The sequence below is a fragment of the Thalassophryne amazonica genome, chromosome 12 (assembly GCF_902500255.1).
Source record: "Thalassophryne amazonica chromosome 12, fThaAma1.1, whole genome shotgun sequence".
In the NCBI taxonomy this organism is placed as follows: domain Eukaryota; kingdom Metazoa; phylum Chordata; class Actinopteri; order Batrachoidiformes; family Batrachoididae; genus Thalassophryne; species Thalassophryne amazonica.
Genome location: NC_047114.1, coordinates 92,840,438 through 92,864,433, shown reverse-complemented (window position 1 = coordinate 92,864,433; position 23,996 = coordinate 92,840,438). Strand labels below are relative to the sequence as shown.

General features: G+C 44.7%; 1 protein-coding gene across 2 annotated transcripts in view; it reads right to left on the bottom strand.

The window, feature by feature from the left end:
• LOC117521800 (phosphatase and actin regulator 1-like) overlaps positions 1-23,996 on the bottom strand; it is a 142,484-nt gene that overhangs the window by 57,759 nt on the left and 60,729 nt on the right. The window contains exons 1-2 of one of the 2 annotated variants that reach the window (XM_034183147.1): positions 10,580-11,033; positions 2,147-2,308 (exon numbers count right to left, since the gene is read on the bottom strand). In XM_034183147.1, coding sequence (XP_034039038.1) covers positions 2,147-2,308; positions 10,580-10,865 — 448 coding nt within the window. In that variant the 5' untranslated portion in view covers positions 10,866-11,033. Of the gene's footprint in view, positions 1-2,146; positions 2,309-10,579; positions 11,034-23,996 lie in introns of those variants that run through there. The other variant, XM_034183148.1, reaches the window with a different exon arrangement.

Here is a 23,996-nt window from a genome sequence, read left to right as displayed (position 1 = left end):
TCGCTCAGTTTAGACAGGCGGCCAACTCTAGGAAGAGTCCTGGTGGATCTCAACTTCTTCCATTTATAAATGATGGAGGCCACTGTGCTCATTGGGACCTTCAAAGCAGCAGAAATGTTTGTCTTCCCTTCCCCAGATTTGTGCCTCAAGACAATCCTGTCTCAGAGGTCTACAGACAAATCCTTTGACTTCATGCTTGGTTTGTGCTTTGACTGTCAACTGTGGGACCTTATATGTAGACAGTTGTGTGCCTTTCCAAATCAGGTCCAATCAACTGACTTTACCCCAGGTGGACTCCAATTAATCTGGAGAAACATCTCAAGGATGATCAGTGGAAACAGGATGCACCTGAGCTCAATTTAAAAATGTTAAGCTTCATAACAAAGGCTGTGAATACTACATGTGATTTCTTAGTTTTTTTTTGTTGGTTTATTTTATAAATTTGAAAAAAACAAACAAACAAAAAAACACTTTTTTCACATTGTCATTATGGGGTACTGTGTGTAGAATTTTGAGGGGGAAAAAATCACTTTCATCCATTTTGCAATAAGGCTGTAACATTAAATGTGGAAAAAGTGCAGTACTGTGGATACTTTCTTGGATGCACTGTATTTACAACAAAAATGCTATATTTGGAACAATTTTTAATTGTTAAATAATGTGTAATTTTATTAGTTCTGTTCAATTAGTTTAAGAATTACAAACTGCTGTACAATTTCAACAAATTAAAAACTGCACACAACCCCAGTCCCATTTAAAATAAATTAAAAGCCTTCAGCAATTATAAAATGTGGAATAAATATAGGTTTGACTAACAGCAAATGCAGTAAATCAGAGAGAAGGCGATTCATTAACCAAATTCAGACTAATCCCGATTTAACAACACGATTGTCCACAGTGGCCCAGACTCAGACGTGCATGTTTAAGGGCTCATCCTCATGCAGCAGTGACCAAACACATCACTCAACTGTCCAACACGTCAGACGCTGTATCTCCTTGTATCCACCTGGCTGACAACAGTTCAGGATGTGTCAGGCGAGAACACTACGTCCAAATATGTCTGAAAGGATCAAGTCCTTCATTTACCCTGAACACCGGAAAGAGAGCTGAAAAAAAAAATAAAACTCCTGTGCTGCTTTTTACCAAATCTGTTTTCAGTCTACTATGAATAACGGCTGCTAAAGTTACGCTGGAATTTAAAAGAAAAACAAAATAGCCAAGCATCTCTACCCACACTCACTTCTCTGTTAAAGTTGTATAATATTTAATAAAACACTAAAGTAGTCAAAATAAGATGATACCGGACACACAGTCTCTTGAAAAACAACCTAAACAACTAAATTCAGGTCTTTTAAGATTTGACCATCTCTGTGTGTGTCCCTTTAAAGAATATGTTCAGTTTTGTTACAGCTCTAGTTATATTGAAACATCATTACTGATGATGGATCCGTGTGTGAGAAGACCTGTTTTCAACTTAATTTGTTTAGGAAGGATTGAATGAGTGAACAAGGCATTTTCACTATGGCCACAATAGCAGCCATATTGGAAATCTGATCAGAACGCCTCAAAGAAACTGTGGTGTCCTCATGAGTTGGAACATCCACACTAAGTTCCAGCTTCATTGGTTCAGTGGTTTCTGAGAAGATGTTTAAAGCAAGAACTGGAAAAGTGAGCGCGATTACCCCAGATCAGGGGTCATATCACGGTCAAAATAGATAATTTCGCAAAACCTGTCAGATGTTTTGAGGCTTGCTGATTGCTACCCATGTAGCAAATTTCAGCTTAATTGTTGCATAAATGGCTGACAAATGGCTATATGTGAGATTTTCAAGATGGATGCCAAAGTAGCCATACTTGAAATCAGATCGGAAAGCCTTGAACAAACTTTGGTGTCTCCATGGGTAGGAACATACACACCAAGCTTCATTGGTCCAGCTGTTACAGAAAAGATGATGCTTACACATGCCGACAGACAGGCGACCCAAAACACAACATATACAAGTATAATAATAATATAGATATCTCCTTTAAATCAACTTTTACTGAAACTTACATTGTGCCCACAGTAGCTTGTAGGAACACCTGGTTTCCAATAGATTACTTCAACAAATGGATGGGATCCAAGACCAAAATAAAAGTCACATACCAGCAGACGTCTGCTTGAACTTCTCACTCTTCTTCCTCCACTTCCAGGGCTTAAGGAGCCTTCCCAGAGTTGCAAACTTGCTCCGGCGGTGGATGGGAGGCGTGTGAGTGCCAGACAGCAAGGACTCAGAACGCATGGCGGCACGACGTTCAACCTCCTCAGCTGTAAAGACACACACACACACACACACACACAAAAATCTTAGGCCCCCTTCACAAATAACACAAAAGATGCAGAAACCGGAGGAAAATAAATAAATAAATAATCAGCAAACCAAAAACGAAATGGGGAACCACGAAATATTCCACCTGCTATCGGGAGGAACGCACGGTCGGACAGGTGTGCACAATACCGTGGCAACGGTATTGTGCACGCTTGTGTTTGTGTGCTCGAACACAGTGCGAGCACGTGGAACGTCGCGCACACAGCAGCGGAGGGAAAAAAATAATAAAGCACCACAATTTATAATACTTAATTCCTGTTATAAAGAGTGAATTTGGCCTCCGCCTAGACATACACCAGGAAGTAATGAAATGATGTGGATTACTGGTCTTTCTTTCATGTTTTACATGAATTACCTGATGCAGTCGAGCCGACCGGCTCCCGTGTCATGAACACGTCAACCAGCATGTGCCATGGAGTGGCGCAGAGAGGAGGAGGAGAGAGCCAGATGTGTGGCTCCAAATGTGTGGTTTTCCCAAACATCAGGTGCAGCAGCAGCAGCAGGTGGAACACCTGCCGGAGCGCACTGAGGAGCACCTGAACAAAACCTTTAGCTGACTTGGCGTCACTGTCCTTCAGTGTAATCAAATAGTTATCATTATAAGCAAAAGTTAGAGCTGCACATAACTGCTTATACTTGCAAGTATGCCAATATTCTGACTTTTTATTATCAATTTAAATTGATAACTGGTGTAAACTTGACACAGACATACGTTCACTGTATCTGTGTAAATTAGATGCTATCCCTAACAACAGTATTGCACAACTGTGTTGTGCAAAATCATTTTAATGTTGCATGATCATTTGCACTTTTGTTGAGACTGATTTTGTGTTGACACGCCAAAAAAAAAGGGAAGGCGGGGGGCAAATGCTACTTTTATTATAACTCTGAGATGCCTAAAACCTTTGCACAGTACTGAATTAAAGAATGAAGAAGAGCACTACATCAACAACTCAAATAAAGAAAAAAAAAAACCCTCAAGTAAATAAAGCTTGACATTCTAATTAACTACAAATGCAGGGGTGGTGGCCAAGTGGTTAATGTACTTGGTTTCAGTGCAGAAGGTTCTGGGTTCAAATCCCACCCCTGCCACATTTCTCCATGTAATGTGGAGTTGCGTCAGGAAGGGCATCCGGCGTAAAACCTGTGCCAATTCAACATGCAGATCCACCTTGGATTTGCTGTGGCGACCCCGAGTGCAAACAAGGGAGCAGCTGAAGGGACTTACTATTCTAATGAACTACAAGAGAACTACAAGAAACCACCTTAAATAAATTCTGCTTTTGTGGCCATATATTTTGCTTATTTAAAACTGATCTGTAATGATGAGATTCTTAGCAATTTCCATTATTTTCTGAAATTTTAGACACAAAATGTGCCAAAATTAATGCAGAGAAGAAGAGATTTGTAGCTACAGCGTCACCTGACACGTCCCAATTACGGATGTGGAGTTTAATTGATACGAATCGGTATCTAGATACAAACGTGCGATGCGAGTGTATCCATTCATTCAGTGTGCATTGATTCAATTGACGGATGAAATCGTGATGGATTGTTCGTTGCGTGTTTGCATCGATTTTTTTCCCGACGTGGTAAAAAAGTACATTTTTACCGCAACAACAAATCTATTTCAAAACGGAGGCCCGTGACAACGGCACAAGCAGTTGTAGGAGATTTCTGACGCACCTAAAACATTTAAATCAGGAGTTTGGAATCATTATGGCTTTTTTTTAAAAAGATGGGAAACGATAAGTTTCCCATCTTATCAAGTTTCCGCTGTGCCCCCTAACTCAGCAAAACTGGTATGAAAGTATCTCATATTACATTTGCCAAGGCGGTACTCTGTCACTGAGTAACTCAGTTTAAGTCACTCATTAAGAGTGACGTTGTTTTAGTGTTTATGTTCTGACAGTGTGATCAAACAGGTTCCAAATATCAGGGAACCAATTCTTGTTCCTTGATGTTGAATCTTGTAAATTTGCTGTTTATAAGGAGTAAAACAAAGTCTCTGCCTCTAGTAGAATCAAAATAAGAAGAAGAAGAAGAATACCACAGTACCCTACTGAATTAAAGCTTCTTCTTTTCTATTTAAATTTTTGGTATAATTTCTTTGCATCATGCTGAATCTCATCATAACGCATTGTGAGGAATTGAATAGCCATCAAATACATATCAAATTGCATTGAATCGGGAACGGGAGGAATCGTATTGTATCATCATGTATCGCTATATGTATCGTATCACTGGTAGTGTATCGAGATGCGTATCTAATCGTTGTCAGTGATGAGATTCACATGTCTAGTTCCAATCAGTTCCACAAAGTGAGATTTTTTTAGATAAATAAATACATTTACCCACTAAACCCAAACTAAATTATGAAGACAGTCAAAACCCTTCAAGCATCATTTAAGAAGAGGGTCAAGCAGTGACTGTATGAGGTCATCTCTAACGTGGTGTGTTGTGTTTACAATTTGTGTCACCACATTACATCAGTCGCCCGCCCATGCCGCCAGGAAATGCGCCGATGGTCTGTTTTTAAATAATTACATTACAGCTGTGTTGTTTGCCAACACGAGCATCATCGCTTTGTTGCCAGTCGCTTCCCCAAGGCAACAGTCCAGCATGACAAATAATGTGACAGAAATGCAGCGGAAGACCATTACTTGAATTTTCTGTTGCCTTGTTCGGCCAACAATCTAAGCAATACAGCTACGCTAATCTATAAATAGCATCAAAGTCAGTTCTAATTAAATCTCGTACAGTTACTTCAGATGTCCAAAAGTGACGTCTCCAATAACCAGGTAATATTCAGCATATTTTTACAACTGCAAATAAATAAATAATAAATATCTGATTTGCTCTCAATGTAAAAGAATGTTGATGACTTGCTCCAAATTGAATACAAATATTTTAAACAAACCATTTTACTGATTTGATAGCCCACATCACTTTTACAGCCATTTGGTTTCAAACAAGTTAAGGGAGAGATACAATAATAACATTTTAAAGTCTGTGATTATCCCGTAGAGTTTAGATAATCAACTGGCCTGATGTTAAAGCTACACTGTGTAGACTTCCAGGGCGTTTATTAGCATAAATGAAATATAGCATTCATACCCATCTGCACATTACTCTCCCATTAATTACCTACAACAACAAATAAATGTGTTTTCATAAGCTTAGGATGAAGCATTCATATCTACAGATACAGGAGCCTAAAAGGGACAAACTTCTCAGAGGTTGTTCCGCTTTATGCCGTCAACAGGTTGTTAGTGCAGGCTAACAAATTTGAGAATCTTTATACATAGTGTTTAACACAAAAACACACATAAATCCTAATCACAGAAGAAGCAAAAATGTGAAGGTAAACAAAGCAGTGACTGGAGATGGCATAAGGCAGTCTATGACCTCACCACTAGATGGCACTAAATCCTACACACTGTAGTTTTAAAAGCACACAGTGGAGTTTTTTTTTTTTTGGCACATCATAGATTGCATTGTAGAGATCGTTGATTATATAATATAGAAAGCAGTTTTTGCATAAACAAACCTGTTTTTTTATTAGGATTAATTTAATGTTAAAAATAAAAAGTGCATGGACATGCTGAGTTATGACCTAACTTTTGTGTACTCTAATTTAACCAAATTAAAGCTAGTTGAATGCATTTTGCCGTTTGTTTAGCACCACAAATTTAAAACAAAAAATTTGAAATAAGACTCTTTAAAAAGCAATTATGACATACTTGCTATGGGTCAGAGCAGCATCTCTTTCAGTTTGCTTCGTCATCAAGTGCCTGACTGGCCTGAAAACACACGGTTGGCCTCTTGTTATACCACAGAGATACAGTGTATATTGGTGAGTGTTATTTGTTGTTGAATTTAAACAGTGGCTATGATGTAAGACGAGAGCACCGCACTTGTAGAGCACAAACCCCCGCCAACGCAAGTTTCCAATTCCAGAAAATTTTACCTTGGAAAAAATTTTCCAAGGTCAAAGTCCTGTTAGAAGTGATTTTTCATTAGCTGAATTAGATGTGATCAAATGTCAGGAGTATGTACCTCGTTCATGCACTTGAATTCAAGTTTTTTTTTTGTGGTGGTGTCAGTTTTTTTTTTTACTTCATTTTTTTCAGTTTCTGAATTCTAATTTTCACAGAAAATCAGTTATCGCTGCTATCAACAATTTGTCATTGCGTTTTAGCACATAGTTTCCGACTGATAACTGGAGGATAGACAAATTGGAACCTCCATCCAATTTTGGTGGTGCAGCTAAATCCATAACAGAAAAATGATAGTGACTGAGGCACTTTTGAATGAGATATAATGCAAAATGTACAAGAAATTGGCTTTTCAATATTAAATTCAAATGTCCACAAAATGTGTAATCCAGATCAGAATTTGTCAGGTGATACTGGGTGCCAGTCTGCACATCACTTTAAAATATGAGAGTGATTGTGGCATGTTTAATTAAGATATAATGTAAAATATATATTAAATGGGGTTTTCAATCTTCTTCTTCGTCTTTCGGCTGTTCTCGTTAGGGGTCGCCACAGCAGATCAATCGTTTCCATCTCACCCTGTCCTCTGTATCTTCCTCTATCACACCAACCACCTGCATGTCCTCTCTCAGCACATTCATGAACCTCCTCTTTGGTCTCCCTCTTCTCCTCCTGCCTGGTGGCTCCATCCTCAGCATCCTTCTCCCTATATACCCTGGGTCCCTCCTCTGCACATGTCCAAACCATCTCAATCTCGCCTCTCTGACTTTGTCTCCAAACCGTTCCACCTGAGCTGTCCCTCTGATATGTTCATTACTAATCTTGTCCATTCTTGTCACTCCCAAAGAGAGTCTCAACATCTTCAGCTCTGCCTCCTGTCTTTTTGTTAGTGCCACTGTCTCTAAACCATACAACATAGCTGGTCTCACTACTGTTTTGTAAACTTTCCCCTTCACTCTTGCTGATATTCTTCGGTCACAAATCACTCCTGCCACCTTTCTCCACCCACTCCACCCTGCCTGCACTCTCTTCTTCACCTCTCTACCACACTCTCCATTACTTTGAACAGTTGACCCCAAATATTTAAACTCATCTACTTTCACCACTTCTACTCCTTGTAACTGCACTATTCCACTGGGCTCCCTCTCGTTCACACACATGTACTCAGTCTTGCTTCTACTGACTTTCATTCCCCTTCTCTCCAAAGCATATCTCCACTTCTCCAGACTAGACTCGACTTGCTGTCTACTCTCACTACAGATCACAATGTCATCTGCAAACATCATAGTCCATGGGGACTCCTGTCTGATCTCATCCTTCAACCTGTCCATCACCACTGCAAACAAGAAAGGACTCAGAGCTGATCCTTGGTGTAATCCCACCTCCACCTTGAATGAGTCTGTCATTCCGACTGCGCATCTCACCGCTGTCACACTATTCTTGTACATGTCCTGCACTACCCTAACATACTTCTCTGCCACTCCAGACTTCCTCATACAATGCCACAACTCTTCCCTTGGCACCCTATCATAAGCTTTTTCTAAGTCCACAAAAACACAATGTAACTCTTTCTGTCCTTCTCTGTACTTTTCCAACAGTATTCTCAGAGCAAACATTGCATCTGTAGTGCTCTTTCTCGGCATGAAACCATATTGCTGCTCACAGATCTTCACCTGTTTTCTAAGCCTAGCTTGTACTACTCTTTCCCATAACTTCATGCTGTGGCTGATCAGCTTTATGCCTCTGTAGTTACTGCAGCTCTGCACATCACCCTTGTTCTTGAAAATAGGAACCAGCACACTTCGTCTCCACTCCTCAGGCATCCTCTCACTTTCCAAGATTTTATTAAACAATCTGGTTAGAAACTCTACTGCCATCTCTCCTAGACATTTCCATGCCTCCATTGGAATGTCATCTGAACCAAATGCCTTTCCACTCTTCATCCTCTTCATAGCAGCCCTCACTTCTTCCTTGCTAATCTCTTTTACTTCCTGATTTACTCTCGCCACAACATCCAGCCTTTTCTCTCGCTCATTTTCTTTATTCATCAACTCTTCAAAATATTCCCTCCACCTTCTCAGCACACACTCCTCACTTGTCAGCACATTACCATGTGCATCTTTTACCACCCTAACCTGCTGCACATCCTTTCAAGTTGTGTCCCTTTGTCTGGCCAATCGGTACAAGTCCTTTTCTCCTTCCTTACTATTCAACTTCTTGTACAGCTCGCAATATGCCTTTCCCTTTGCTTTTGCCACTTCTCTTCTCGCCTTACGCTGCATCTCCTTGTACTCCTGTCTACTTTCTTCATCTCTCCGACTATCCCAAAACTTTTTCGCCAACCTCTTTCTCCTTATGCTTTCCTGGACCTCTTCATCCCACCACCAAGTCTCCTTGTCTTCCTTCCACTGTCCAGATGTCATACCCAGTACTGTCCTAGCTGTCTCCCTCACCACATCTGCAGTACTTTTCCAGTTGTCCAAAATTGCTTCCCCTCCAACTAGTGTTTCTCTCACCTGCTCGCTAAATTTCACACAACAGTCTTCCTCCTTCAGCTTCCACCATCTGATCCTTTGTTGAGCTCTCACTCTCTTCTTCTTCTTTACCTCTAAAGTCATCCTACAAACAACCATCCTATGCTGTCTAGTGACACTCTCTCCTGCTACCACCTTACAGTCTGTGATTTCTTTTAGCTTGCATCTCCTATAAAGAATGTAGTCCACCTGTGTGCACCTTCCTCCACTCTTATATGTTACCCTGTGCTCCTCCCTTTTCTTAAAGTAGGTATTCACCACAGCCATTTCCATCCTTTTTTCAAAATCAACTACCATCTGTCCTTCCCCATTCCTATCCTTGATACCATATCTACCCATTACTTCCTCATCACCTCTGTTCCCTTCACCAACATGCCCATTGAAGTCTGCTCCTATCACCACCTCATCTAACACACTCCAGAAATCTTCTTTCTCCTTCATCTCACAACCTACCTGTGGGGCATATGCACTGATGATATTCATCATCACCCCTTCAATTTCCAACTTCACACTCATCACCCTGTCAGACACTCGCTTAACCTCCAACACACTTTTAACATACTCTTCCTTTAAAATGACCCCAACACCATTTCTCTTCCTGTCCTCACCATGGTACAACAACTTGTACCCACCGCCGATGCTCCTGCTCTTGCTTCCCTTCCACTTGGTCTCTTGCACACACAATATGTCTACCTTTCTCCTCTCCATCATATCAGCCAGCTCTCTCCCTTTACCAGTCATACTACCAACATTCAAAGTACCCACTCTTATTTCCACCCTTCTAGTTTTCCTCTTCTCCCGCTGTTCGTGGCAACGTTCAATGTTAAATTTAAATGGCCACAAAATCTGTAATCTGGATCAGATCCAGATCAAACTTTGTGAGTCAGTTCTTGCCTATCAGGAAATGAATCTTCAGTAAAAATTTCATAATGATATATGAAAAATTGTGGGGTCCAGGCTGTTCACAAACAAACGTGCGAAAACATAACCTCCTCCAACTTCATTGGCTGAAGTTAAAAAAAAAAAAAATTAAAAATTGCATCAAATTAAACTATGTGCTACTTAAACAATCCACCCAGGCTTGACTGTGTTCACACCAGCCGGCGTTGTACCCAGATGTGCGATGGACAGAATTTGTGTGTCAGAGTCCCAACTGTGCTTTTGTGATGTCATAAAGGCGAGTTCTTGAACAGAGCCATAGGCGGAGTGACCAGCGCAACCAGATCACTACTGGTTATTTAAATCAGTTCTTCCTTGACTCCATAAACTGCTTTCAAGATATCCTGTATACAAACAAACAACACATATAAGCTCCGCCCTCCTTGATTGGTTAAGGGATGCAGACTGTGCAGTTACCAATTGTTTATTAAAATCATTTTTATCTCTAAACCAAAAACAAACCAGCTTTAACAAGACAAAATGTAACATTTTATTCCCATCACATGTTGCAGATCTGCATTCAAAGAGGTGCCAGAGTTTGACCTCAAACACTTGTTTGCACGCCAAGATGGCTGGTGGATGACGTCACGATGACGCTCCACTGATTTCTGTGCAGCGCCTTCATAAATGCATGCCGTTTTCCCCACAACAACGTCAGCTGCACCGACTGTGCACGTGAGGTGGATGTGGCACGCCTGTGCCCCGTGGGTCCGGGGATCGGACCGCGCCGCACACTCACCGTCCTGCGTGTTGTTCCCACGGCTGCAGTTGCTGCAGATGTGCTTGATCTCCTTCCCGATGTGGCAGTGGATGGTGAAGGGCATGTTGTTGTTGTTGTGCTGCTGCGGATGTTTGCCGTGGGCCTTCTTGTTGTTGAGAGACATGATTTTCACCAGGCTGAACGGCTTCTTTTTGGGTTTCTCCACGGCCACGGGCGTGTTTTCCCGACAGCCGGTGCTGAACCAGGTCCCGTGCATGATGGTCGGCGCGGGATCCACCGACGGACAGCTGCCGGTCTTAAACATGAGCGGAGCTGGTTTTCTTTTAAATAAATCAGATGTTCATCACTCGTGTCCTGGCCGATCTACGGTCACAGCTTCCACCGAGTCCCACGAACCATTCTGTGCCCTGAGATCCAAACGTGTCCACGATGCTGCTGCTGCTGCCACAGATAATAATAAAACACGCGCTCCCTCCCTGCGCCGTGGACTGCAGTCACTCACTTCAGTCCATAAGCCACGATTATGGCGCTCATCCACGCCTCTGATTGGCTCAACGGTCCGCCCCCCTTTTGTAATTGGCCAATGTGGCTGCAGGAAAAGTAGCTCACTGAACAAACACAGAGCAATAATAATAATATATTATTATTAATAATAATAATAATTAATAATATAATAATAATAAATAACATTTAATAATAATAATAATTTGTTATTATTATTATTATTGCTCTTTAAGATTAAGATGTATTTGTTATTCCTTGGTAGAAGAGTTTCTGTATATTTATATAAAATTTTGCTGCCAAAATAAAAGTCAAGTATACTAGTAGTAGTAGTAGTAGTAGTAGTAGTAATAATAAAAATAATCCTTTTAAGATTTATTTGTTATTCCTTGGTAGAACAGTTTCTGTATATTTATATATAATTTTGCTGCCAAAATAAAAGTCAAGTATGCTAGTAATAATAATAATAATAATAATAATTAGCATGCTCCTTTTTGAAACTTTATTATGTTACATCTCAGTAGTAGAGTTTCTATAGATTTTATATGTAATTTTACTGCCAAAATAAAATTTTAGAATAATAATAACAACAATATTAACAAGCATCCTCCTTTTGAACCTTTATTATGTTACATCATGGTGGTAGAGTTTCTGTATATCGTCTATGTATTTTTACTGCCAAAATAAAATTTTAGAATAATAATAACAACAATATTAACAAGCATCCTCCTTTTGAACCTTTATTATGTTACATCATGGTGGTAGAGTTTCTGTATATTGTCTATGAATTTTTACTGCCAAAATAAAATTCAAATATTAATAGGTGATGGGGGGGAGGTGATGGTCTAGTGGGCTTGAGACCAGAAGATCCTCAGTTCAAATCCCAGACTGACTGGAAAATCACTAAGGGCCCTTGGGCAAGGTCCTTAATCCCCTAGTTGCTCCCGGTGTGTAGTGAGCACCTTGTATGGCAGCACCCTGACATCGGGCTGAATGTGAGGCATTATTGTAAAGCATTTTGAGCGCCTGATGCAGATGGAAAAGCGCTATATAAATGCAGTCCGTTTACCATTTATCAATAATAATAATAATAATAATAATTAGAGTGCATGGGCCTGCCATAGCCTAGATACAAAATTAAAACAATGAGTCTTAAAATTTGTTGTCTTGTCCCCTTTTGTACATCTGATGAAAATATAATTAGGGGTTTTAAATGACCTTGTCCAACATTTTGCATGTTTTTTGTAACAATAACAGCAGCAGCAGCAGCAATAACAACAAGAGTAGAAACAACATTAATAATAATAATACTAATAAATAATAACAGGACTAGAAGGGAAGTCATGAGAAGGTATAGCTCTACCATGGTCCAGGTGCAAATAAAATAAAATAAAATAAAAATTCCTGTCTATTCCCCTTTTGTGGATCCACCCAAACGGTAATTAGGGAGTTTAAATGATTATGTCAATATTTCCCCACATATTTCTCACTCTGTGACTGCTGAGACATCCACACCCACATCCATCCATCCATCCATCCATCCATCCATCCATCCATCCATCCATCAGCATTCAGGTTGCACTCCTTTTTGTTGATATCTCTTGGTGCAGCTTCACACATTAATTGATGTAACTGATTGAGACTTCCCATTTGATCCTTTTTTGGATGCTGTCACATATTTTTGTACACTGTGACAGTTAATGAGCAAACACAAAACAGCTGCAGAAACAAAACTGTTGGGGAAGTGTAATGACACGGACCCACAACAGGGGGCGCAAATGAACGGTCAATAGATAGTCCAATAAATACAATTTATTGTGGCAAATGTGCACAACAGGTCGAATACTGCTTTTAGACAGTCAATTATAAAATACAACAGGTGACATGTGGGCAGGCCCGAGAGTAGGAGACGCCTATCCAGAGAAGAGCCGGGGCCTACAAGGTTCCGCCGCCAACGAAGACCTGCAGTACACCGAAGCCACCAAGTCCCAAGTCCCCAGGTGGCCTCTACTTCAGCTGTCAGATCCGGTACTGCTGGCAGGAACAAAAACAGGTTAATGGTGGGTGTGTGGACACCCAGTAAGCAGTCAGCAACTCACAATGTTTATCCACTTGGAGGGAACACCTCCACCTCCAACTCTGGAACCAGTTAACGGCAGAGCCTGAACTACTACTTAACGTAAGTGGAATGAGGAGTGAAGATCGTCACTCCCCCACCGTCCACAAACACAGCTCCAGCTGTAAGTAGAGTTCCAGGTACTCCTGCAAAAAGTTCAGAACAAACAAGGTATGTGCGTTCGGCACAGAAACAACGGCTGAGAGAATTACCTGAGTGGTAAACTGATATCTCAGCAGAGATGTGGTGTCTCCTCCAGGCTTTTATGGTGCAGTGATGATGATTACTGACAGCTGGTAGTCCTGGCTCCTGGATGGTGACTGCGCCCTCTGGTGCCTGAAACCCGACTACAGGCAGGGCGCCCTCTGGCGTTGGCCAGCAGTACCTCTTCTTCAGGCGGCCCACATAACAAAAACATCACACGCACATAAATGAGTTACACAGACAACAAACAGCAAAATAATGTTTTGTTTTGTTTTTTATCACATATTCATTCACCGCCTGAGCAAAAAGATGAAAAGTTTTAACAAGTCCATCTGATGAATATGAGGGAAACTGGAGATTATGCAAAAACTACACTGTCATGTTTTGGCATAATAACAGGTTCCAGCTCAGAAGTAGAATGAAAGAAAAGAAGCACTTCAGACGTGATCACAAAGCTGAATGGATCAGCTGGGGAACTGCAGTCGGAAGCAATAAATATTCTTTCTCTGCCTCTAACTTCCAAACAGGCGCTCAGGTCACCTGTTAAAGGAATTCATGTGTTTGGGATCATTGATGATATTAATGCTCGGGCCTTGATGGTGTGAAAGGCTTCATACCCCACAGTTTCCAATCAGAGTCATCAATAGTTGTGGGCTGGAAATCTTTGATGTTCTCCCCCTCAAAGAGCTGCAGAGTTTTCCAGCCACATCAAAGCTTTTTTGAAATGAGGGACAGAGGCGCCTGATTTCCTCCCACCAGAGTGCAATGCAGCACTCGCCCCCGGTCGCCTCTTTTCAATGCCACGTTCACTCTCTTGCACTGACATGCATTACGGTTCTGGACTGTGGAGAGAGAGTGATGTTCCTGAAGAAGAGACATCTTTTGCTCGAGCTTTCCGGGGATTAACGGGGATTAACGAAATGCGTCTGGCTTTCTCACTGCATCACTTGTTTTACAAATAAGGGCACTGATAACTGACTTCTCCTCCTTTTTCTTTTCATGTTATTTAACACACACACACACACACACACACACACACACACACACACACACACACACACACACACACACACACACACACACACACACACACACACACACACACACACACAAAACCCCAAAGCTGTCTGCGGTCCGTGCTGGTATTTGCTGAAAAACTGCAGCGTGATGGTTTGCATGAGTTTAAAATGTATTCAGCTTCAGGCTACTTTAGCCTCAGCTTCCTCTTCGGTAATTTTCCAAAATAAGACATTATTAAAGATGAAAATCATCTGTTTGTGGCGAGGAAGAGCGGCTGCAGTTATGCAATGTGCCACATAGCAACAGGGTTGTTTTGGAGAGTGGATGTCTTTTGGAATTGAATTTTGAATTGAGGTTCTGCTTTCATCAGCACCTGGTTTTGGTTTCATCTTTAATTTGTTTGCGAGATTATTATTAATTCCTTCAAACTTGGTGGTAACATTGCTTGGATAGATATCCACAGGTGATTAGAGATTGAAGTAGTTAAAGGTCAAAGTAAATGAAAACATGGTCTGCAAAACACCTTTTTTTTCTATATCTCAGTGACCAAGAAGCCTCGCTGGATCAAACTTGGTAGAAATATGACTTTGATTCATATGTCGAGGTGATTTGATTTTGGAGTAATTTGGTCAAAGGTCAAGGAAACCATGGTCCAAAAACACCTTTTTTGTATATCTAAACAACCAAGAAGTGTAGATGGATCAAAATTGTGTGAATATTACATGAAGTAGATATCTAGAGGCTATTAGAGTTTGAAGGAGTTCAGTCAAAGGTCAAGGTTAAAGAAAACATGGTCTCAACAGCACCTTTTTTTTTCTCTATATCTCAGTGACTATCTAATCTCCTTTTCTCTGTGCCTTATCTAGAATGTATATTTATTTGTTTAAATGGCTTGTACGTATATTCATTTAAACTCAAAAACTAAACTAAAAAAACAAAAACAAAATTATACTATATCCTTGTCGGGCATTAACCTCAAATACGTATTTTTTGTAAAAATTATTCATGACAATACGTTCATTGAAAAATTAACCGTGCAATCAAGAAATCATTTACCTTTACCCCCCTCTCTGCAACAGCAACACAACCAAACAGAAAGTGACCCTACATAAGGGCCCCTTCACACATAACATGACTGCATCCAACTGGCACATGAAGGAGGAATTTCATGCCATTTGTGAAAAATCGGAGCCACCTCTACCTTGTAAACCTGTTGCCACAACCATTCGCACACACAAGCGGCCGAAAGACAGCAAATGCCCTGCGAGTGCCCATTCGATCCCTCTCTTGGGACGTGTCGGCCAAATTCCAGGTGCCACACACAAACATCCAATACTACTCGCGGAGCACTTACAAAATGTCATGCCATTCATGCAACCAGCACAAAAATAGAGAGCATGCGACCACTTTCAAGCTGACTGTGAACTTTGTCTAAGTGACCCACGAATGTGGCATTGGCAAGCAACACACATGTGGTGTGCCAGAGTGTCAGCTCCCCCTTCAACACATGTGGCGTGCTTGTGTTTTGCGCACCCCACCCCCGCAACACATGTGGCGTGCAGGGGAGGCACACTTGCATGAAATGCTGATAGTTATGTAAAGACATGATCACATGGGGAACGGCCAGCCACGTCTGAGCGCACACAGCATGGCAGGACACCTCTCAGCTGATCACCGCCAGCGACGCACTGACAGCTGCAAATGATGGCTCAGTGCACGCGACATGTTACATTAAAAACACAGAGACCACAGCCAGGACAGGTATATAAATAATTACTGCAGTAACTACAGACACAATTACATAACAACGATAAGTAGTCCTTATCGTGCCAAGAAAACAAACCCAAGATCTGTAGGCAATGTCATGGAGATGCAATGCCTCTTTTAGTTGCTTGGGGTCAACTGACATGCAGGTGTTGCATTTAGAAATAAAAGTTTTTATTTGTTCGTTCACCCCTTGCCAGTACACACACACTCATGAGCTCGTCTGAGGCAACCTTCCACTCCCAGATGAGTGTATACGGCGGGTTAGGTGGCTCTTTGAACACTATGCCACCCTGAAACCTCAGCTTGTCCTGAAAAACAGCATAGTGTTGAATGTTTGGAGCAATGCCTTGTTTGTTTGTTTTGACACCAGCCTGTAAGAATGAACTTAATCACTTCCTGCAACTTTGTGTCCTCTCTTGTTGCGTCGCGGATGGCTGATAGTCTTTCTGTGGAGATCGGCAGGTAGGTAACCATGTTAACAGTCTCCAGCTCTGACTCTGTGTCTCACTGATTGTTTTCAGGTAAGTAGCTCTGCTTAGTGTGTCTCTGCCAGGCACACAGATCACATTAACGTCATATCTCTGCAGCCTGAGGAACATTCTCTGCCATCTCTTTGGTGCACTGAGTAGTGGTTTTCTCACAATATTTCCAAGTGGCTGAACAGTAATTTTTCTACCATAAGTATACTGGTGGAACTTTTCCATTCCAAACACTATGGCCAAGCATTCCTTTTCAATCTGGGCATAACCCCTTTCAGTAGGAGTCAGCACTCCTCTTGCAAATTCTATTTACCCTTTTTGTATCAAGGCTGCTCCCAGTCCTGTCTCTGAGGCGTCACATCACAGGGTTAACTCCTCATTTTATTCATAGTACTTAAGCAATAGTGCATTTGTTATTTTGTCTTTTCACCTTTTAAAAACTGTCTCGTGAACCTCAGTCCATTCCCGCCACATGTTGTCCTTGTGTATAAGTTGTCTCAAACTTCACAGTCATCAGAAAGATGATCACAAATCTTGGAAAGGTAGTTCAGCATATCTACCAGTCTCTGCACACCCTTAGCGTCCGTAGGCCTCAGCAACTCCCGCACTGACCGCACTTTCTCCGTGTCAACGTGGAGTCCTCGTGCTGTCAGTAAGTGTCCTCTGCAGGGCACAGACGCTCTCCTCAGTTTAAACTTGTCTGCATCAAGTTTTTGTCATGATCGTTGTCCGCTTCCTCCTTTGTGTCTCCCTCACCTGTAATCAGTATATCGTCAGCAATGAAATACACCCTCGGGAAGCCCTCCAGTGCTTGCATGAGTTTCCTTTGGAAGACGTCCGGAGCTGGGCTTATATACCCATTAGCATCCTGAGCCAACGGTACCGTCCGAATGGGGCTGCAGACGTGGTGAGGTAGCTGGACTCTTCATCCAGTTTGATATACCAAAGTCCATGCTTTACATCACAAACAGTGAATACCTTTGATTTTGAGAGTCCTGGCAGAACAAATGTCATCAATAGTGGAAGTGGAAAATGGTTCTGTTTTAAGGCTTCAGTGGTTTGGGGTCTATATAGATCCTTGGCTTTCCGTTTGGTTTTGTCACCGACACCATACTGCTTATCCCATCAGAGCTGTGCTCCACAGGTGCAATGATTTCTTTGCCTTCCAGATGTTTAAGTTCCTCTTTGGGTGGGGTCATCATAGTGACACACACTGCATTTAGGCAGTTTACATGGTGGTATACTTTTATCTATTTCAATGTAGTACTTGCCTAGAAGGCAAGTACTACATTGCTTGCCTAGATTGCCTAGATTACATTGCTTGCTTGCCATACTTGCTTGCCTCTACTGGTGGTTGGCTCTCACTGCGGTATTGTATCACTTCCTGTTCTGGAGCACAGCGGTGTTTTGCTGTATCTGTTAGCTGTTTAATCTGCGCAGTTAGATTGATCTAGTTAACTAGATAACGATTTGTTTCACAGTGTAATCTTCACGTGCCTTAACTAAAACACTCCCTCTGCTGAATCACCTCTAAATTATTTACACATTATTCACTTTGTGTGTTTTTAGGAATCCGCTAGCTTAGCGCTTAGCTCTTAGCCAATTTAGCATGGTGGCTTCTCCTGTCTCTCCTGCACTTTTCTGCTCTGGGTGTGAAATGTTTAGTTATTCCTCGGCCTCCTTTAGCAGTAATGGTACTTGTAATAAGTGTAGCTTATTCGTAGCTTTGGAGGCCAGGCAGGGCGAATTGGAGACTCGGCTCCGCACCGTGGAAAATTCTACAGCTAGCCAGGCCCCTGTAGTCGGTACAGACCAAGGTAGCTTAGCCGCCGTTAGTTCCCTTCCAGCAGATCCAGAGCAGCCGGGAAAGCAGGCCGACTGGGTGACTGTGAGGAAGAAGCGTAGTTCTAAACAGAAGCCCCGTGTACACCGCCAACCTGTTCACATCTCTAACCGTTTTTCCCCAACTCGACGACACACCCGCCGAGGATCAAACTCTGGTTATTGGCGACTCTGTTTTGTGAAATGTGAAGTTAGCGACACCAGCAACCATAGTCAATTGTCTTCCGGGGGCCAGAGCAGGCGACATTGAAGGAAATTTGAAACTGCTGGCTAAGGCTAAGCGTAAATTTGGTAAGATTGTAATTCACGTCGGCAGTAATGACACCCGGTTACGCCAATCGGAGGTCACTAAAATTAACATTGAATCGGTGTGTAACTTTGCAAAAACAATGTTGGACTCTGTAGTTTTCTCTGGGCCCCTCCCCAATCGGACCGGGAGTGACATGTTTAGCCGCATTTTCTCCCTGAATTGCTGGCTGTCTGAGTGGTGTCCAAAAAATGAGGTGGGCTTCATAGATAATTGGCAAAGCTTCTGGGGAAAACCTGGTCTTGTTAGGAGAGACGGCATCCATCCCACTTTGGATGGAGCAGCTCTCATTTGTAGAAATCTAGCCAATTTTCTTAAATACTCCAAACCGTGACTATCCAGGGTTGGGACCAGGAAGCAGAGTTGTAGTCTTACACACCTCTCTGTAGCTTCTCTCCCCCTGCCATCCCCTCATTACCCCATCCCGTAGAGACGGTGCCTGCTCCCAGACCACCAACAACCAGTAAAAATCTATTTAAGCATAAAAATTCAAAAAGAAAAAATAATATAGCACCTTCAACTGCACCACAGACTAAAACAGTTAAATGTGGTCTATTAAACATTAGGTCTCTCTCTTCTAAGTCCCTGTTAGTAAATGATATAATAATTGATCAACATATTGATTTATTCTGCCTTACAGAAACCTGGTTACAGCAGGATGAATATGTTAGTTTAAATGAGTCAACACCCCCGAGTCACACTAACTGCCAGAATGCTCGTAGCACGGGCCGAGGCGGAGGATTAGCAGCAATCTTCCATTCCAGCTTATTAATTAATCAAAAACCCAGACAGAGTGTTGTGTGGGCCGCTGAAGAGGAGGTACTGCTGGCCCACCACCACCAGAGGGCGCCCTGCCTGGAGTGCGGGCTCCAGGCACCAGAGGGCGCCGCCGCCTCACGGGAGCAGCCAAGGTGACAGCTGTCACCCATCACCTGAGACAGCTGACAGCAATCATCAGTGGGGTATATCAGCAGGACGGCATCTCCACCTCATTGCCGAGATATCGTTTCTACCTGAGAGGTAACGTATCAAAGCTGACGGAGTGTATCCTTTTGGATTTGTGCTTAGTTTGTGGATTACTGTTCCAACGAGAGGTGGAGGTAACTTCCCTGCTGTTCGGAGTCCTGGGTGCAAATGCGCCCCCATTTAACTGTTCTTTGTTCCTCGCCAGCAGTACCAGGTCCGACACGCGGAGGCAGTGGCCACCTGGGAGTTCGGGACTTGGCGGCTCCAGTATTCCCGGGGTCCTGTGGCGGAGGAAGCCGTGTGGTTCCGGTCTTACCTTGGAGAGGCGTCTCCTATCTTCGAGCCTGCCCACACGACACTTTTGTGAATTGACTGTTGTCCATTTCCGTGATTGGTTGTATTCGTTGTGCACATTCACAACAGTAAAGCGTTGTTATTTTGACTTACTCCATTGTCCGTTCATTTGCGCCCCCTGTTGTGGGTCCGTGTTCCTACACTTTCACAACAGGATATCTCGGCCAGCGTCATGGATCGCGAGGGGCGTCAACTGGCTGTTGAACGGCCAATGAAAGAACAGGGCGCACAGGCGTCCGCAGGAGGGGTAATCGGTGAGTTGCAGCGGATCCTCACCGCTTTCACGACTCGGTTGGATTTGATGACCGAGCAGAACGTCCTCCTGAACCGCAGGGTGGAGGCTCTCCCTCCCGTCGACCCTGTGAGTAACAGCGACGTTCCACTGGTTGTCCAACAACCCCTCCCACCTTCCCCTGAAGCATACATAAGCCCCCCAGAGCCGTACGGAGGCTGTGTGGAGACGTGCGCGGATTTTCTTATGCAGTGTTCGCTCGTCTTCGCACAGCGTCCCGTCATGTACGCGACCAACGCTAGCAAAGTAGCTTATGTGATAAATCTGCTTCGTGGTGAGGCACGCGCTTGGGCTACAGCGCTCTGGGAGCAAAGTTCACGGCTCCTTCTGACATATGATGGGTTTGTGAGGGAGCTCAGAACAGTGTTCGATCACCCTAATAGAGGAGAGACCGCTTCAGCTGTGCTGCTGTCAATGAGACAGGGGCGCCGGAGCGCAGCTGCCTATGCAGTCGACTTCCGCATCGCGGCTGCGAGGTCCGGCTGGAATAGCGCTGCCCTCCGCGCCGCCTTCGTAAACGGACTGTCGTTGGTCCTCAAGGAGCACCTGGTGGCTAAGGACGAACCGCGGGATTTAGATGGGCTCATCGATCTTGTCATACGATTAGACAATTGGTTAGATGAGCGCCGTCGGGAACGAGACGAAGGGCGTGGCCAGGCACGCGTCGTCCCTCTCCCTTCCGGTTCCGACCGCGTTCCGCCCTCCCCACGCTCCACGGCCCCTGCGCTCCGTGCGGTTACAGCCCCCCCTGCTGACGAAGCTATGGACACGAGTAGGGCAACATTTAGGGCACCGGGTACACAAAGGAGGCTGGCCCGCGGGGCGTGTTTTGTTTGTGGCTCGATTGAGCATCAATTAAGAGACTGCCCCGAGCGGTTAAACACCAACGCCCGCCCCTAGAAACTGGGCTAGGGGTGGGCCGAGACATTCACGTGGGACACACCCACATCGCCACACAACTCCCAGTTACAATCCTTTATGAGGATTTAACCCTGAAGGCCCCAGCACTGGTGGACACGGGCTCAGAAGGGAATTTGCTAGACAGCCAGTGGGCCAGGGAGATAGGGTTCCCTCTGGTGGCGCTTACCTCGCCTGTGCAGGTACGGGCGCTAGATGGCTCCCTACTCCCTCCAATCACTCACAAGACACCACCAGTAACTCTGGTGGTGTCGGGGAATCACTGGGAGGAGATCGAGTTTTTCGTGACTCCGGCCACCTCCCGTGTGATTTTAGGTTTCCTCTGGATGTTGAAACACAATCCCCGGATCGATTGGCCGTCCGGGGTAGTGGTTCAGTGGAGCGAAACCTGCCATCGGGTATGTTTAGGTTCCTCGGTTCCTCCCGGTTCCCAGGCCAGGGAGGAGGTCAGAGTCCCGCCCAATCTAGGGACGGTGCCGGTGCAGTACCATGACCTTGCAGAGGTGTTTAGCAAGGATCTGGCGCTCACCCTTCCCCCGCACCGCCCGTACGATTGTGCCATTGATTTGGTTCCAGGCGTTGAGTTCCCGTCCAGTAGGCTGTACAACCTCTCACGACCTGAACGCGAATCAATGGAGACCTACATCCGGGACTCTTTGGCTGCCGGGTTGATCCGGAATTCCACCTCCCCGATGGGTGCGGGTTTCTTTTTTGTGGGGAAAAAGGATGGCGGATTACGTCCATGCATCGATTTCAGGGGGCTGAACGAAATCACGGTTCGTAACCGATACCCCTTACCCTTGTTGGATTCGGTGTTCACGCCCCTGCATGGAGCCAAGATATTCACCAAACCTGATCTTAGGAATGCGCATCACCTGGTTCGGATCCGGAAGTGAGACGAGTGGAAGACGGCATTTAACACCCCGTTAGGTCATTTTGAGTACCTGGTCATGCCGTTCGGTCTTACCAACGCTCCCGCGACGTTCCAAGCATTAGTTAATGATGTCTTGCGGGACTTACTGCACCGATTCGTCTTCGTATATCTAGACGACATACTCATCTTTTCTCCAGATCCTGAGACCCATGTCCGACATGTACGTCAGGTCCTGCAGCGGTTATTGGAGAACCAGCTGTTTGTTAAGGGCGAGAAGTGTGAGTTTCACTGCACCTCTTTGTCCTTCCTGGGGTTCATCATCTCCCCCAAATCCGTCGCTCCTGATCCGGCCAAGGTTGCGGCGGTGAGAGACTGGCCCCAACCCACAAGCCGTAGGAAGCTGCAACAGTTCCTCGGCTTTGCGAATTTCTACAGGAGGTTCATTATGGGCTACAGTCAGGTTGTTAGCCCCCTGACAGCCCTGACCTCACCAAAAGTCCCCTTCACCTGGTCGGATCGTTGCGATGCCGCGTTCAAGGAGTTGAAATGGCGCTTCTCGTCTGCACCCGTTCTGGTGCAGCCCGATCCTAGTCGCCAGTTAGTGGTTGAAGTGGACGCCTCGGACTCAGGGATAGGAGCTGTGCTGTCCCAGAGTGGGAAGACCGATAAGGTCCTTCATCCGTGTGCCTATTTTTCCCGCAGGTTGACCCCGGCTGAACGGAACTATGACGTCGGCAACCGAGAACTCCTTGCGGTGAAAGAGGCTCTTGAAGAGTGGAGACACCTGTTGGAGGGAACGTCCGTGCCATTCACGGTTTTCACTGACCACCGGAACCTGGAATATATCAGGACCGCCAAGCGGCTGAATCCCAGGCAAGCCCGCTGGTCACTGTTCTTCGGCCGTTTTGACTTCCGCATCACCTACCGGCCCGGGACCAAGAACCAGAAATCGGATGCCTTGTCCCGGGTACACGAAGACGAGGTCAAAACGGAGTTGTCGGATCCACCGGAACCCATCATCCCGGAGTCCACGATCGTGGCCACCCTCACCTGGGACGTAGAGAGAACCGTCCGGGAGGCCCTGGCACGAAGCCCGGACCCCGGGACTGGACCAAAGAACAGACTTTACGTCCCACCAGAAGCAAGGGCTGCAGTCCTGGACTTCTGTCACAGCTCTAAGCTCTCCTGTCATCCAGGGGTGCGAAGAACCGTGGCAGTTGTCCGGCAGCGCTTCTGGTGGGCGTCCCTGGAGGCCGACGTCCGGGACTATATCCAGGCCTGTAACACCTGCGCCAGGGGCAAGGCCGACCATCGCAAGGCTCAGGGACTGCTACAGCCGCTGCCCGTGCCTCATCGCCCCTGGTCCCACATCGGCCTGGATTTTGTCACGGGCCTCCCGCCGTCCCAGGGAAACACCGTCATCCTCACGATAGTGGACCGATTCTCCAAGGCGGCCCACTTCGTGGCCCTCCCGAAGCTCCCAACGGCCCAGGAGACAGCGGACCTCCTGGTCCACCACGTCGTCCGCCTGCATGGGATACCATCAGACATCGTCTCCGATCGCGGTCCCCAGTTCCCTCGCACGTCTGGAGAGCTTTTGCCGGGAATGGGGGCCACGGTCAGTCTCTCCATCCGGGTATCACCCCCGACCACGTGCAAGCAGAGCAAGCCAATCAAAAAAATGGAGCAAAACACTACGTTGTGTGACAGCCGCGCCGCCGGCGGCCTGGAGTACTCATCTGGCCTGGATCGAGTACGCCCACACAGTCAAGTGTCATCAGCCCCAGGCCTCTCC